We start from the raw sequence: 18158 nt of genomic DNA on the forward strand, positions 1-18158 counted from the left end.
TTTCATCCGTTTTCGTCCGCCATGGCAAACGTTCCGGTTAACTGACAAAATTCCGCACGCAAGATCGTAGATTTTTTCTGCACGTAAGCTAGCATAATTACCTTCTATAGGAAATTTATCAAACCTAATTATCTGTCTTAGTTATTTTTTACCACCATCCGAAAAAAATTCATTTTTTTTAACGCATACGTTAGCACAAAACGACATCTTTAGCCCATTGAAACATCTGTGTAAAGTCATGAACTGGCCACATCAAAAATAATTGATTGAAATGCTTGCCCTATGTTGCGCGGAATTGCACAGGTTTTTCAGTTGATCCAGTGAGGACATTGCAGCGGCAAAAGTACCGGGCAAATCCACCTGCATCAACTAGCTTGGAGTATTGGAATCGAGCTGTGACAATTCTTCACCTTAATTCTCTAATAACCTCACTGGAAACACGCTTCAGTGAACATAGTGCACTTGCCTACGCGTTGTCCTCGCTGCATCCTGCTAACGTAATACGCAAGTCGTTGGAAGAGTTAAAGTGCAAAACCGGAGCTTTCGTATTTTCTATGAAGTTGATAATTTTGTTGGAGAGGTGGAAGTCTGGTATCAACATTGCAACAGCATGAGAGCAGACGGTAAGAGCTTGGAAGACCGGGATCTTATAGACTTGCTTGCTGAAGCCCGTTCGTTCTTCCCTGCGACTGAGAAAGTAATTAAAATTGCACTTGCTTCACCATGTAAAACAAGCACGATTGAGCTCTCGTTCAGCACATTACGTCGGGTGAAAACCTGGCTGAGGGCAACAATGGTTGAGTGCTCTCTGCTTGCTGAGTGTTCATCGGCAGATGGTTAACAACAGTCGTGGAAAATTTACTGAATTAGCGCTGGAGCGATTTGCGGAGGATAAAAGGAAGATGGTTTTTTGTTAACGACGTTGTTATTGTTATCTTTCTACGGTAGATTTAGTGTTAATTCAATTATAGTTTAGTTTAACTTAGTGTTAATAAAATAATGAAATTTTTACTTCAAAAATTTTGAAGAACTTGGCCCCCCTATTCGAAATTCTGGCTACGCCCATGTAGTTGGATGTAGGTTCCATTCAATCACTGTTCATGTTCGTTGCTGGTTCAGCAGGTAGGAGATTCAAGATCTTCGAGTGACCTATCTTATCCCCGTCTAGTATCATCTTTTGTCGTTTGAGCTTATGTGCACTTTTCTTGGCCGTGTTGATTCAAAGGAAGTAGATGGAGGATAACTTCTAATGCTTTAGAAGATGTGCTCCGCATTGCTCCGGTAGTGGCAATACAAGCTAGCCGCTGAAGTTTATCTTGCTGCCTCGTTGCCGGAGTCTCCTTGGTTTTTGGCCACCATACTAACGAATGTTTCGGAACCAGTACAACGAAAGTGTGTTGTTCATAATGCATTTGGTGCTCTAGCGAATGTTCAATATATTGGACGGCTCAAAATCAAAACACTTTTGAAGTATTAACCGGTGCTTGTATTGCCATGATGATTCGTACTGGTATTGGTAATATTTTCCAGAGTGCTGCTATCGTTAAAGAAGTGCAAGCAGTAACCAATACTGATGATTTTGGTACTGACTAGGTTAACGCATATATGAATTGATCGATTCACTATCATGAATCCGGTCATTCAAAAACACCATTGAATTAATAACATTTAAAAAGACATTGGATTTGTTTCAAACATTTTGCTTTTAACGACAATTCTGGTTTTATTTATATGCATTCGGTTCCACGTTACTGGCACCAGCCTCAGTAAATTCTGTTGCAACGAGGCTCGCTGTTGGCTGTTTCGGTTGCTGACGGTGCTTAGGGATGCACGAGCTTTTCATACGCACCGACTCACGAAAGTAACCAGCGGTTTTTCGAGCGCCCCAAAACTGATCGTTTGCCCAGAACCGAAGTCTACCGAAACAGCACGATTTTGTGTGTATGATACATATTCTGATTTCAATCTCTGTCAATGTATTCATTACGCAACTGTTGTGTTATCCTTTTGACACGTTTGTTGTGTTAAAGCCAGAGCATTTAATGTGTGTTTTGAGAGGGCACATCGGATGATGTAAGCTTGAACTTTTGCGTGTAGGTCGTCAGCAAAGCCCACAACTTCAAACCAATCTGCCTCAAGGCCTCTTAGAAGGTCGTCAACCATCAATGACCATAGCAAGGGAGAGAGACCCCCCTCCTCTTGTGGGCAACCTTTAGTTGCAGTCACAATGGTTGACGACCCAGCCAGCTCTGAGGTTATTTGTCTGTTTGTGAGCATGCCATGGATCCATTCGACTATGCAATTATCGAAATGTCTCTTTTTAATGGCTTGTGTCATCGATACAAATGAAACATTATCGAAGGCCCCTTAAATGTCGAAAAATTCGCACAGGGCTACTTCTTTCAAAGAGAGGGATTTTTCTACTTTGGTCACAAGCGAGTGTAACGCTGTGATCATTGATTTTCCAGCTTGATAAGCAAACTGGAACTCAGATAGTGGATATTTAGTCATGTTTCCAGATTCTACGTATTCGTATATAACCTTCTCCATCGTTTTCAGCAGAATTGATGATTTATTTTTATTCTCGCTTATTTTCCATCGGTCTAGTTTCGCCATTGTTGTTGTGCCAATCACCGACGCCCGGGAGACGACTCCACCCAGGACTCTAACTTACGACCCGTTGATTAACAGACCGCGCCGGACCGCAACGGCTTTACTTCCTCATGCGATGAAAGGCGAGATCCCAGAGATTTTTCGCCTCAGAAAATCTCTCGGTGTCGGCTAGGATTGAATCTAGACCAGTTGGGTTGGTTGTGAGTGGATCACGCCACCCCACAACCAACGAACACCTATGTCGGCGTCGGGATTCGAACCCAGGCGTCGAGCGTGGTTGGCGCAGACGTTACCAACCACGCTAGGCCCCTGCCTTGAATTTATGATAAACTGATGGCAGAAGCATTCAATGCTTCTGGGAGTGACTTGTCGCTTTTGGTATGAAGACTACCTACTAGTCTCCATACGGAAGGTATGTGGTGAAGTATTAGGTTTGCCTTGAAAATCTCCATAAGAGATGAGATTAGTGCTGATTCTCCATTTTGATTCATGGCAGGTAGAATCCCATCTGCAGCTGCGGATTTATAAGGTTGGAAGAATCTCGCTGCGTTTTCTACTCTGGCCCTTGTGGAAACCTCTCCAGCAACTCTGTTCGCAAACTCTTTTGTTCTATCAGACCTTGGAGTGATCACTCGAGAACATTCTATGTCGCAGGCTGGGTTGGTTTCCCAATTTCCAGAAGCGGAACCCGTAAAATGAGTTTCCATCATTAAGCCTAAAGTTTTAGAAGGCGTTTTTGTGTACGAGCCGTCATCCTTTCTAAGGTTCCCTGGCCCGTTCGAGTGGTGTCTTTTGAAGTCTCACCACAGTTGGGGAGCAAGTGTGAACCCAGGATTTTCGCTTGGATCTCCTTAGTTCATTGTTGTATTCGGTTAGGGCTCTCCTATACGGAGCCCAATCCGACGAGATTTTCGCTTTGTTAAACAGTTTTCATGTTGTTTTACGAAGCTGCTCAAGTCTGTCATTCCACCAGGGAAGTGGCATTTTTTTGTAGGACAGTTGTTGTTGTAGGCGGAAATTATCGCTTCGCATATTGCTTTTGAGGTTGACTCAAGTTGCTGAATCGATCTAATTTTTGCATACATGTTTTTCGATGTGAGTTTCTGCGCATATTGATCCCAGTTGGTTTTTTTCAGATCTCTATACGCAACCTGGTTCGATGAACCACCCTCCCACTCGAAACAAATGTGTCTATGGTCAGACATAGAAGCTTCGTCCAACACATGCCAAATCTGATTTTTTTCCGAAATTACTGAGCTACACAAGGTCAGATCTAAGACTTCTTGTCTAACATCATTTTTGAACGTGTATTCATTTCCTTTATTGAGAATATCAATGATGTGATGTGTGTCGCAACCAATGATGAAGCTCCTGTTGGTTACTCTGCAGTATTTGACGAACGCCGCAATCTCTTGAGTGTGAGCCTCAGGAACATCGCCAGGAAAGTATGCCGAAGCAATAATGATTTCGGAACTTCCTCTGGCGAGTGGTACCTCAAGCCTGATCGCGACGAGGTCTCGTGTGATGAACTCTACAATAGGAAAACACTTGATATTTTTGTTAGCTCTTACAGCAGCTCTTAAGAGTCGTGCTTGTCATCGTAGAATAACTTACACTTATTTGTTTGAATACCAAGTATTCTACCTGTGTGGGCCCAAGGCTCTTGGATAAGTACCAGGTCCACCACTTCTTTGACAAACCTCCTCGAAAGCGCGTTGGATGCTGCCTTCGCGTGGTCGAGGTTTATCTGCAGAACTTTAATGTTCTGCATCGTAATGCATTTTTCCGCTCTTTTGGACGTTTGGGAGAGTCGGAATCCCTCCTTGTTTTGTTTAGGCATTGAGGATGCAGAAATTTCTCTACGATCAGTACCCGAATTCGCCTTAATGAACATGTGAACTGAGTACCGCCATCTCGACGTTTTTTTTTCTAGAAATGAGAATTACGCACGTTGAGTGCGGATATTTTGGAAATTATTTATATGATTGATTTTGTAATAATATTCCTCAACATAAATAGAACGACGCATGCTAAGGAAGCGATATCGAACGAAAATGCTGACCGTTTCGAAGCCTGCTCCACACCACTGAACGTCACAAACGCGTTCAAAAATTCACCCGCTGTGCTGACGCTTGATGTGAATCTGTTAAGAGTCACACGACTCAGCTTATTTAGTTTTATTTAAAAATCATACTCAAGCATAATCTGCGTTGAACTAAGTCGTACGCCGTCCTCGAGTCTATGAACAGATGTAGTGTCTGTGTTAGTGGAGCAAAATCAAGTGAGATTATCGGAGGCGCAGAATCCCGAGACATTAAAGAAAACCATTTGCTTGAAAATAAACGGACTGTATATTTAAGGATTAATAGAAAAACACGTCGTGTCTTGTTAACTTTCTCTTTTGTACTGAATTCGCTTTGTCTTCTCCAATGCTGTAACGGAACTGCTATTTGCAAGCAACTATCTTGAAAACGAGGGATAACCCTTCTGTTCATCGAGGTGTAAGAATCCACACGAACATCATCCCGCCCCTTGAGGCAGCTGCCTCAATTGCAAGGAAGCAGCACAAGTTTATGGATTGGTCGCTGATATTCGATTTGGCCTCGCCGAAGTGTAACATTGCGGACAATCCCGTATTGATCCGTGTGTGTTTTCACCACCCTAGCAAGCTCCCATGTTGCTGGTGGTGTATTTTCGTTTTTAATAAGGACTAACTTACCAACGGTTACATTCTGCTGAACGCTTTGCCACTTTGTTCTGGGTTGAAGAATGGTTACATATTCGTCCCTCCAACGAGTCCATAGATCGTTAGTGAGCCGTTGAATTCGTTGCCAACGATCAAGTCGGTGCTCCTTGATGTGGCTTAAGTCAGGTTCAGGAAGTAGATTGAGTGGCTGTCCGATGATAAAGTGTCCGGGTGTCAGAGGTTCACAGCAATCGGCTGAAGAGGACAACGGGCAAAGGGGCGAGAATTAAGGCAGGCCTCGATTTGGCTCAAAACAGTTGAGAGGTCCTCGAAAGTCAGGATAGTATTTCCGAGCACTGCTCTGAGGTGTTTTTTCATACTCCGTACCGCCGCCTCCCATATACCTCCCATGTGGGGAGCGGAGGGAGTGATGAACTTCCATTGAATTCTAAGATCCGAAAGAAAATGAATGATGGTATCGTTAAACTCCTTGGAATTAAGGTGGTTTCGAATGAAACGGTCAGCTCCGACGAAATTCGTTCCGTGATCAGACCATATTTCGCTACACAATCCCCGTCGTCCAATAAAGCGTTTAAGAGCGGCCAAGAATGCTTTCGTTGATAAGTCCGTAACTGCTTCTAGGTGTATTGCCTTGGTCGACAGGCAAACGAACACTGCAATGTACCCTTTAGTAGTTTTTGCAGTACGGAGATTCGAAGTGCGAATAATTATAGGTCCAGCATAATCAACTCCACAATAGACAAACGGTCTCGTTGGTTTAGTTCGCACGGAAGGCAAGCTACCCATCAGCTGAGATGCGGTTTTCCCTTTCAATCTACAGCAGCGTGTGCAATTATTGATAAACTCACGTATTACTGACTGGCAACCTTTTATCCAGTATCTTTGATTGAGTGTGGCTATCATCAATGTTGGTCCAGCGTGCAGGTTTCTCAAATGCAAATCAGCTAGAAGCAGGTATACATAACGGTGCTGCTTCGGCAGAATGATTGGATGTTTTATCTCATACGACTGGCATGAGTTTTGCAGGCGACCACCAACGCGTAGAATTCCTTTCGCATCAATGAAGGGATAAGAATTCTTAATTTTACTGGTTTTTGGTAATTGAAAACCTTTTCGTAAGCAGCCCAATTCTTGTTTGAAGCTTTCATATTGTGCAGTTTTAACGAGCTGCAATCCGGAATCATTTATTTCATTAGCCGATAAGGGGCCGTTTAGCTTAGAGTAATCGTGCTTAGTAGAAAGGATTTTTTCGATTTTCGATAACGACGAGAAACGATTCAGTAAATACATTTCAATCTCATAGTTATAATTTTCGCTTGAAATAGAGGACGAAGAAAAGCATGAAATAGCAGGGTATATTTCCAACGCATCATGCCTCTCCGGAGAACTGAATGATTTCCACTCAGATTCGTTTTGTTTCAACCAGCTTGGGCCATTCCACCAGAGAGGGTGGTTTATCAAATCAATTGGTGAAACGCCGCGCGATGCACAATCAGCGGGATTATCTCTCGTTGACACGTGATGCCAATGGTGTCTAGGAAGAGAATCAAGTATTTTAGAAGTGCGATTCGCGACAAATGTCTGCCATTTTCTTGGGTGTGCTGATAGCCACTGCAGTACTATTGTAGAGTCGGTCCAAGCCACCAATTCAACGTCCAAATGTGAGAAGGACTCCAGGAGTCTCACCATCAAATTCGTTAAGAGCTCAGCTGCTAACAGTTCAAGTTTTGGTAGAGAGACTTGTTGAATCGGAGCAACCTTAGTTTTAGCGGCTACGATATTTATTTGAATTTCCCCCGCACTATCTACTGTAGAGCATATACTACAGCACCGTAGGCTACTTCAGAAGCATCTGAGAAACCGTGAAGTTGCAGCTTGCCAGCGGTTGAAGGAATCCAGCGGTCAATGCGAATCATTTCAATATAGTGAAGAGTTTCCTTTAGTTCAATCCATTCATTACAGATACTCGCTGGTAGAGGATCATCCCAGTCAAGATCGTAAAGCCATAAATGTTGGAATAATATTTTCGTGCGAATGACTACTGGCGCGATCCAACCAAATGGATCAGAAAGTTTGGACGAATCTGATAACAATTGTCGCTTTGTATTGATACTATCAATGTCCAAATTTACCTTGAAACAGAACGTGTCTTCTTGGGGGATCCATTGTATCCCGAGAGCTTTTACTGCATCCCCTTCATTAGGCAATTTGAGAGCAATTGGTACATGACAACTCAATTCATTATTTAGAAGCTTCGGTTCGTTCGAGAACCACTTTCGTAGGATAAATCCACCAGACGCTAAGACCTCGGTAATTTCATTTTGAAGAAATTTGGCTTCCGCAAGGGTATCGGCTCCGGAAAGTAAGTCATCCACATAAAAATTTTTCGCTATCCTGTCAGATGCAAGCGGATGGCGTAACTTGTTGTCTTCGGCAACCTTTCGTAGTGCTGCCACTGCTAGATATGCAGCACTCGCTGTTCCATATGTAACGGTTAGTAAACGGTAGTACTCCAAAGGCTTATTCGGATGTTCGCGCCATACAATGCGTTGAAAATCAATATCTTCCCGATTGAGGAGTTCCTGTCGGTACATTTTCTCGACGTCAGCTGTGAATGCAATTCGATAGGTTCGCCAACGCGAGAATACATTGAACAGAGGTTCGTTTACGTTTGGGCCAATCAGCAACCGGTCGTTGAGAGAGATTCCAGTGCTTGTCTTGTTTGAAGCGTCAAAGACAACGCGTAACCTTGTTGTTGTACTATCGTCTTTCAGTACCGCATGATGCGGAAGGTAGAAGCATTTATCGACGTCTACTACCAACTCAGATGGCGGAGTCCTTTCCATGTGGCCAAGTTGTAAGTATTCAGTCATGAAATTTGTATATTGTTTGCGAAGTTCTTCATCAATACTGAATTTACGCTCCATAGCCTTGAAGCGACGAATAGCTGAGTTTGCCGAGTCACCTAGTGCCGGTTTAACTGCATCAAATGGTAGCCTAACCACATATCGCCCGGATTCGTTCCGAGTACATGTTTTCCGGAAATGTTCCACAGCCTTACACTCGTTTTCAGACAGCGGCTTTGTTTTCGGAAGATCTTCTAGTTCCCAAAATTGTCGGAGAGTTCGATCCAGATTAATTTCGGTGACGATACTTACTAGCCTTTGTTTGGCTGCAATGTTTGATACTGCACCGAAGCGACCACCAATCAGATAACCAAATATTGAGTTTTGTGCGATAGGATACCCACGAGAATCCATCAGTTTGCCAGGTTCTAAAATGGAGAAGAATACTTCCACGCCCAATAAAAGATCAATTTGACCAGTTTGATTGAAAGTAGGATCTGCAAGAGATTCTTCACATAGGCTGTTACATTCAATGTCGAATTCCTGACACGGCTGGTCCGGAATGAGCTGATTAAGAATCAGCGCTTCTACCACGATAACAATCAGCTCGTTGAATCGTGACGAAATTTGTAGTACTACAGCTCCCTCAGTACGACACGGCTTTTCCGAATTAATTCCGCTAACAAGAATACTGGCGTTGCGTCTGTTCAAACCAAGACGTTGGAAGGCTTGCTTCGTAATCAAAGAGCTCATACATGCAGAATCTACCAATGCTCGTACCTCATGAAAAACGTTGTTTTTTCCTAAAACTTTAACAATAGCTGTCGGTAGCAAACTCACAAATTTTTTAGAGCAACTGGTTTCACTTTTAGTAACGTATGATTCGACCTTGGCTTCCTCTTGAGAGTGCACAACTGCAGCCTCTCCGTTACTGTCTTCTGAAGCATCCGCATATTGAATAGCTACCACTGGGGATGTAGTTTCAGTTTGGCACAGGAGCGTATGGTGCTTTTGATGACACATTTTACAGTTTGTTGTTGAAGTGCAGTTCCTTGAAACATGTGTTGCTCTGAGGCAATTAAAGCATAATTTTGCTTTCTGCACAATTTCTCGACGACCACTCGCCGCCATTTCCTTGAAGCTGGCACACTGGTATATGGTGTGAGCTTGAGAGCAATTCGGACAAGAGAGTTGTGTGGATGTGTGAAAGCTTTGAATCGGCTTGCCCGATAAAGCGGATTTTGTATCGCTTCTACGATCACCTTCTTTCTTTACTGTGTCACTTCCTTTTTTGATAAAGGATGCGCAAGTTTTCAATGCATCACATCGTCGCTCGAGGAAGGTAAGAAAATCGGTAAATTTTGGATTTTCGATATCAACAAGCTTCTGAGCCCATTGTACACGCGTTTCACGGTCAAGCTTGTCCAGCAGTAAATGTATCAACCACGGATCGCGACTTTCATGCTCTTCACCAAGAGCCTTCAATTGTCGTATCACTTCATCCGACGTTGTAACGAGTTTCCGAAGCGCGACGAGAGACGGAACGGTTACCGGCGACTGCTCGATAAACTCTTTTACTAGTGCCGCGACGGTATATTTTTTCTTATCATAGAACTCGTTCAGTTTTTGCCACACATGTATGTAATTTGCATTCGTAATTGCAAAGGCACTGACCAATTTTTTGGCATCTCCATCCAAATGGGAAAGCAAATACTGTAATTTCACTGATTCTTTTAGCCTTTTTCATGAAGACAACTGACATACAAATCTTTAAATGAGTTCCATTGTTTTCGATCGCCATAGAACACTGGTAACGACAGTGTCGGTAAACGAATATCTAACGGAATTTGAGGCTCAACTGGAGCGGTTTCCGCAACAACACGAGAATGATTTACGGGATTTATTTGGCAAGCTAATTGGGAAACTGATGACGCAGCAGCAGATTGTGTTGACATCATGAGCCGTTGAGACTCTAGCAGCAAACGTACTGCCTCCTTGATGTCGTCGTTCCTTGATTCCGAGTGAATCGATTCGTTTCCATCCTGCGACAAGTGTTGGTCGAGCAGGCGCGTATATTCTTCTTTTGTTGCATAATATAGTCTGTCAAACTCTAATCGATGATTAAATATTGATGCCGTTTCGCATACTCCTGGTGTTGTTTCTTCAATTTCACTTTGAACGCGGTCGAAATTGTCGTGAAGTTCCGAAAGTTTTTGCAGGCGCTCCTGCAACTCACTCGGAAGCGGATTCCGGCTGATAACGGTACTTGCATTTGAATGCTCCCATTTCACGCGCTGGAACAAAAGATCGTGTCGAATTTGCGACGGGTCCATATCTCATTGGCGAAATATCCGGAATCGAAGGTCCATATGTTAGTGGAGCAAAATCAAGTGAGATTATCGGAGGCGCAGAATCCCGAGACATTAAAGAAAACCATTTGCTTGAAAATAAACGGACTGTATATTTAAGGATTAATAGAAAAACACGTCGTGTCTTGTTAACTTTCTCTTTTGTACTGAATTCGCTTTGTCTTCTCCAATGCTGTAACGGAACTGCTATTTGCAAGCAACTATCTTGAAAACGAGGGATAACCCTTCTGTTCATCGAGGTGTAAGAATCCACACGAACAGTCTGTAAGTTGTGTTCTCGAAACATTTCTCAAGGAAAACCGCACTGGTATTCGCCAACAAAGACTGTGGAACAGGATGTGGGAGAGAATTTTATATGCGGAATTGAGGAGGGTTAGTCCTCGATAGTTACTACATTTGAGTAGTTTTTCCATACACAGTTAGAAAACAGGCCCAAAAAATCATGTCCAATTGCATATAAAGAATTGCCTCAATCGTTTATGATAGAACATTCCATTATCCGAATTTTAATGATAATACACATAATTTTTAAACGAAATCGTGGTTTACGTCAGAACCAACTCAAATTTCAATGAAAAAATAATGCACGTGACGTGTAATATTCAAAATTTTTCACTGTATCATTCTAAAAAATCCTAAATCAAAAATTGTTTCGTATTCAAATTCAGTATATCATTGAAAAATTGATTCGTATTTTTTTTTCTTGAGCCCGCCTACCTCTGGAGCGGTGACGACAGAGGAAAATCCTGCCCCACCCCATTGCTTTGCATTTTTTAAAACCCTTTGTGATCGCCCGTCGTGTCACCCCGGTTCTGCAAATATGTGTGTTCGGCAATCCATGCATGTACCTACCAACGAACGCCGATTTACCGCCCTCTGCGTGCGCGAGAGTTCATTGAAAGTCACCGCCAGTCTCGACAGGAAAGTAATTAAATTGAAATGATATCCAACATTTTCTGTATTGTGGTAGGTTATTAATCTCGCGCTCTCTATCTCTCCCTCTCTGTCTCGCTATCTCCTCCCGTTTTGGACGCCAGCACCTCCCAACATAACAACGTGCACTTCTTTGTCCCAGAAGTCTTTCCACTCTCCATAGGGTACAACAGAAGTGGAAGTGTTCGACCCGGGTGATTAATCGATATTTTGCCCATTTGCTTCGCTGCTGCTGTTGCTGCTGCTGACTAGCACTACTGCAACCAATGTCTGTGCTTTTTATGATGTTTGTTCTGTCTGGGGAGTTTTCGATTTTGGGTAGGTTACGACCGCAACAATGGTTTGGCTGCAATGCAATGGCGGCGGGGGCGGATGGGTTGGACAAAAGATACTGGGAAATGATAAATTGCGGTTGACGCATATCAATGACCATGAATGTGGTGAATTATCGAAACTTTATTGATTTTTTATAACCGGCCCGTTCCTAAGTCCTTGTGCAAACAAATAAGTAAGGTACACGAGGTTTCAACCTGTTGGGTATTAATACATTAGTGTCGCTTGAATAAAAATCAGGTCACCGGTCATACGAAGAATTATCGCTTGTTACAACTGTCTTCTGTAGAAGTTCATGCATTGAAAAATTACGGTTGGGGAAACCCGACATCGCGGGGATAATGATACACCTAAACACGGCTTATAACGTCGCGTTGTTTCGGTTATTATACGAGTATTAAGCCACTGAAGAAGCTGCGGTAGTTGCTGGAATATTGCGTGACAGTCGCGCTTGTCTGATTCCTGACGGCGGCGGTGGTAGCCTTTTTGTGTCAATTCCACTGAAATGTTACAATGGCCCGACAAAGAGCGTGGAAATACGTTTCTAATTGAGATAGTCTCAATCGTTGGATGATTGGCTTGGAAGTCAGATGACCTTAAGTGTGGTTATACAAGGTTGTTTAGAGAATTCCTTTGTTATGTTAGGGTAGGTTAGGTTATGTTCATGGTAGAGATATCGCTTCCAGGTCTAAACGAAGCAAAAATTTAGTTTTTCTTACTATTTCTGCTTGGTTGACAACCAACAGCAAGCAGTGGAAGTTCATCTATCCTGGGTGACTAGTCATTTTCAAAACAGTTAATCCCTGATGTTTCCGTATTTAACGAGTTTATCAGCCTAATCAGTCCGTGTATGCAAACAAAAACGATTTGTTTCATCTTATTCCGACAATTTCGGTGACTTTATTTCACCGTTTTCAAAGTTACCGAAACTTTCGGAATAAGAAGAAACAAATCGTTTTTTCTTGTATACACGAACTTATCAAGCTTGTCTCTGGAAAGAAGTTTAGTTTCAATAAAGGAATTATTTATGAGAAGGGTCAGACCAGCCAACATTTTTTGCAACATGCGTGATACGGCAGGTTGATTAAGACTGGTTTATTTTTTATCTCAATAGATTACTCGTATTTGTCTGCAACACGACATTAACGGTACGCAAAATGCTTGAGTGCTTTGACCACGTATATAGTAACAAAAAATATGCAAACCAATTAATTGGTACCAACTCGCACCTGCTTAGAGCAACTTAAAATATCTTCCGGCATGTTTCAGATTTTTTTCTCCGCTCCGTTCGACGGTATCATTTTTGCACATCTGCCCTAAAACTACCGTTTGAATAACAGGTTCACCTCCTGCATGCCAATATCAAACCGTTATCAAATTGCGTTTCGAACCTAAAAAAAATATTTTCCTCCCTTTTCTCGTTTCGGTAATTGCCCACCGTTCTACTTCAGCTTTAACCACTTAAAACATTAAGATATCTTTTTTCGTTCACTCTCTCCCTCTCCCTTTTGCGATACTTTTCATTTTAGGTACTCAATCAAACAAAAAAAAAAAAATACGACACCGGAACGACTTCGCTTCATGAACGGGTAGTTCGGGGCCCGCGTTAGGTATAATGCACCGAAAAGGCCAGAATCACAAATTATATTCTGATGTACGCTACGGTATAATTTGAATTTGCTGTCAAGCGAACATGAAGCCTTAAAATGACGCAATTAAAACCTAACGGGCTCACGGACTAAATTGTACATTTTGTAAAGCAGAATCTGGCCATCTGCTGGCCCAAATTACAATCCACTGCTTTCGCGTGTACTTTTGCTTTTGCGTCCTCGCTTTCCGTCGCTGGCACGCGGAAAAATTGCAAATCTAACGGATGAAAAAAACATCCTTTCACGCTGGAATTTTCTAGGCGAAGTAAAGATATGACTGGAAAAACTGTCTGGTTTAGTTATTGATTTTTTAGAGGTAATACTACAATTTCCCTCAGTGTCCCCCAAAAACAAGCGAAAAACCATAATTGAAATTTCTCCCGTAAAGGCGAAAGGTGTTCGATTTCAATGAGATTTTTTGCCTTCACTTTCCGCTCGTTCTCGCTTTGGCTGCGCCCGCTTCGGTCCGGTTCCGTTCTTATCAATCCCGTTATGAACATCCTTCCCAGACCGGTTCATCAGGCCATTATTTCCCGAGTGTCGAGCAGGAACCGTTTGAAAGTATGAACGCAAATTAATTGCTTAAAATTCATCAAAACGTGTACCCGCATGTGCAGTTCATTGTTTTTTTTCTCTCCTGTTGTTGCTACTGCTGTTAGGCGAAGAAAGAAGAAAAAAATTTGACGGATGGTTTTCGCGATCGAATCTGTTGCTTGGCTGCTAATATGCTTGCAGCGGACGTTTTACGGAGCCATCAATTATGTCAGAATGCATAGCCTGGTATCAAATTTCACATGCATGCTAATTTGCTGTCCGGCAAACATGTTTGGTTCGTGATACTGATTAAGTGCTCGATAGGACAGGTGCACAATTGTTTTTTATGTTGTTGTTGTTGCGTAGCTGCATGCAGTAATATGTACAGTTAGTCAAATCTGTATACACTGGGGTCTTTTTTTACGCGGTCGGTTGTACCGCGTTGGAAAAATCCGCGTATAAAAAAACCGCGTTATTTTAAAAAATCGCGTAAAAAAACTCCATTCAATAATAAGATCCGAATAAAAATAGTAGTTAGTAAATATAAACTTGAAAAATAATATAAAAATGGTAACGAAGCTCACAAAATGAGTTTATAGTGCTTTTAAAATGAAAATTCATTGAAGAACATGACAATAACTTTTTTATAATAATTTTGCCACATGTTTAAGCTTTCGTTCCTTTATCGGAAGCTAATCCCAACGACCCTGACTCGTATCATTATACAATTATTAATGTAGTTTTGTTTCTTCTTCCCGAATCAACGCAAATTGCCCTATTTGTTTGATAATAACAGCAAATATATTAAAAATATGCATTATTTAGGTTGATGAAACAGAATATCTTATTGTCATGAACCATACTATTGATTTTTACTTTATTGGATTTACTTATACTAAACTTATTCACTTCTTGATGGGTCCACTGGCTTCGGTATTTTCAATAACAATTTAACCGTCTCCCATAAGCTCGATAATCCTGCTTCTGTTTACGTCGCAGAATTGGCTGCAATTAAGTACACCCTAGGGATTATCGAAAAAAATGCCCACGGACCATTATTTCATCTTTACGGACAGTCTCAGTTCCATTGAGGCTCTCCGATCGATGAAAGATGTTAAGCACTCTCCGTATTTCCTGGGGAAAATACGGGAACATCTGAGTGCTTTATCCGAAAAATCTACTCAGATTACCTTAGCGTGGGTCCCTTCTCACTGCTCGATACCGGGTAATGAGAAAGCGGACTCTTTGGCTAAGGTGGGCGCAACAAACGGTGGAATTTATGAAAGACCAATTGCCTTTAATGAATTTTTCTCATTTGTACGTCAGAATACGATCATCAGTTGGCTTGGACTCAAATGCTTGGACCAGAGGGGAACTGGGAAGGTGGTTACATTCCATAATCCCCAAGGTGTCGACGAACCCGTGGTTCAAGGGGTTGGATGTAGGTCGGGATTTCATTTGCGTGATGTCCCGGCTTATGTCCAATCACTATTGATTTGACGCGCATCTCCGTCGTGTTGGGCTCGGAGAGAGTGGTGTCTGTGCCTGTGGTGAAGGTTATCACGACATAGAGCACGTTGTTTGGTCATGCCCTGTACAACGTGACGCCAGGTCTAGATTGATAGCTTCCCTGCAGGCCGAAGGTAGGCAGCCGGCTGTTCCTGTTCGTGATGTCTTGACGAGCCGTCACCTATCCTACATGTCCCTTATATACGTTTTCCTGAAATCCATCCACGCCCCAGTTTAGTCCTATCCCCTTCCGCCTACATCCAACCAAACGACAAGAACATGTAAAGACCCCGGATCCGGAAACAGCAATCAGACCCGCACGATACTCTCAAGGCCCGATAGAAACAACCCAATATGCCAGTCCGTAATATCTTGGCCCAGCAGCGGAACAAATTTAATATGCTGCTTACCTATGGCAAAGAAAAACATCAAACAGCAAACCTGTGCTTTTAATGCAAAATATTCTAGCTTTAAGTTAGATTTAGTTTCAGCTCGTAGTCGGCAGCGAGGATAAAAAATTTGCTTTTAGTTATTAAGATACTTTAGAAAGTAAGCTACCAGATATAATTGGCGCCGTTAAACATTGAATTGTATTTGTGCCGTGTCAAATAAACTATAGATGAAGAAAAAAAAACTGCTCTAGATAGCTTTCATGCATTCTACATGTCGATTGAATGTACTCCACACTCGGTTAAGAATTCCAGAATTACATTTTAGACTGATTCGTTTTGAAATTCTTCTGCATCGGTAACTTTGAATGAAAAGTTCCACGGTCCCACAAAATTAAAAGAAGTATACCCAAATGAGAACCCCCTCAGTGAAAACAGAAATGGATTTTGAAAGTATATTTTTTTTGCAGCTTTAAGGGTAATAACGGCAATGACGTTAGTGTAAAAGACTTTTCCTTCACAAATTCAGGAAAATTTTCTACCTAAAAGTTTTGTAATTTTATTTCAATTTCACCTTTTTTGAGAATCATCAAGTTCAAAAGGTCTTATTTTTGTTAGGGAATTAGAATTACGTTGTCCATTGATTTGAGCTTTTGTAATATATCCTAGGCAATCGCTATACGTGTCCCCTTGCGAAATACAATTATCACTATTGTTGGATCAGGTACCTGCACCGACACGCTCCCAGTCAGGTAAAATATGGTTTATGAAGTCAACCTTCCCAGGATTCAAAGATCAAATCTCTTTGGGCTGTAAACAGCCACTGCCAAGAAACCTTAATCTGCGTTTAAATAATGCACCACAACTGCACAGCAGATGTTCCGATGTCTCGCTTTCCATATTACAAAAGCGACAGATATCATCCTGAACCCGGCCAATGTTCTTCAAATTATATCTACTCGGACAATGCCCCATTACTAGGCCGACTTATGTACAAAGAACTCTTTTGTTGAGCTATAGGAGATTCTTCGAACGATTCTTGTTTGGTGTTATAAATCTTTTAAATTGGAAACACTTTTTGACATCCAACCAATTGAATAGGTATCACCTTTTGTTCCTCCCAGCAAACGCTGGGAAGCTCCATTTTCACTGCACAGTTTGATATACCACAGAAAGGTTCTGGGCCGATTAACAGTGAGTTAGATCCTTGTTTTGCAAGTTCGTTTGCCTTTTAATTCCCACCTATGCCACAATGTCCTGGAACCCAAAATAAATTTACTGAGTTTGTTTGGCATTGAGTATGTGAGTAATGGTAGCTAACTATGCATAACTTTGTTTTGAAAACTTCGATGTAATATCTAAACATATTGTCCCATGTCGTAAGAAACAATGATATGGAATCCTATATAAAAACGCGTTTTTTCTCGACTTGCTGAGAGTTCAAATGGGACTGACATGCTATGCGTGGCAGTAATGCTCTTGGCGACTAGCTTTCCAAATGCATCCGTTTTTTGCAATATTTTAATACTAAGATTGCTAAATTTCAATTTAACAGTGTGTGTGTTTACAATTCATCTCCCACTGGCCGGCAGTGCTTTTATGGAAAAAACCTATCTGCATCCATTTCTTTTTGTAGCTGAGATGAAGAGATGAAAATATTTTAAGCCCTGGAGATAAAAGGTGACAGCTCTAGTGTTCATCCAACGACCCATTTCAAGAATGCCTGGTAAAACACGTACATTCCGAGATTGCCTTCATAAACACTAAGCCCCGCATGAATACGTTGTTATATCAATTAAACTTAACATTGTATTCACACTTCCAGATTAATTCGCATTAGTGGCTCGTATTTAGTATTACTTGATCATATGAGCTTCGCTGTCTCTAATATAGTTTAGAACGAACTTACCAACATCTCCTTCCCTCTTCCTGTTATGCATCTAAGCATCTCGTATCTAATTTTACTTCTCGGTCGATGAGTTTTGTGGCCCTTTCAGGTGATCTGAAACAAACAAAAATTTCGAAAATACACTAAAGTCGCTTTTTACGCGGGGGATACGTGTCGCGTGAAAAAAAAAACGGGTAAAAAAAACCGTAAACGTAAATTCCGGAATCCGCGTAAATTCCGGAATCTGCGTAAAAAAACCGCGTAAAAAGCGACCTTAGTGTATAACAATACTTATCCTACCCAGAGCGGTTTGTTGAACCCGAACTTTGCGGTTTCACCAATTGCTCAAATATTATTCCGCGGGAAACAGCCTTTGTTACTTAAATTT

General features: G+C 41.8%; 1 protein-coding gene across 1 annotated transcript; it reads right to left on the bottom strand.

The window, feature by feature from the left end:
* Nucleotides 1-7125: 7125 nt before the first annotated feature.
* On the bottom strand, nt 7126-10499 carry LOC129719687 (uncharacterized). Its single transcript, XM_055671078.1, has 2 exons — nt 9927-10499; nt 7126-9879 (listed from the first exon to the last, which is right to left on the bottom strand). Exons 1-2 carry the CDS (start codon nt 10497-10499, stop codon nt 7126-7128), a joined length of 3327 nt encoding a protein of 1108 aa, XP_055527053.1.
* Between the last annotated feature and the right edge of the window lie 7659 nt (nt 10500-18158).

The sequence above is a fragment of the Wyeomyia smithii genome, chromosome 2, assembly GCF_029784165.1.
Source record: "Wyeomyia smithii strain HCP4-BCI-WySm-NY-G18 chromosome 2, ASM2978416v1, whole genome shotgun sequence".
Classification (NCBI taxonomy): domain Eukaryota; kingdom Metazoa; phylum Arthropoda; class Insecta; order Diptera; family Culicidae; genus Wyeomyia; species Wyeomyia smithii.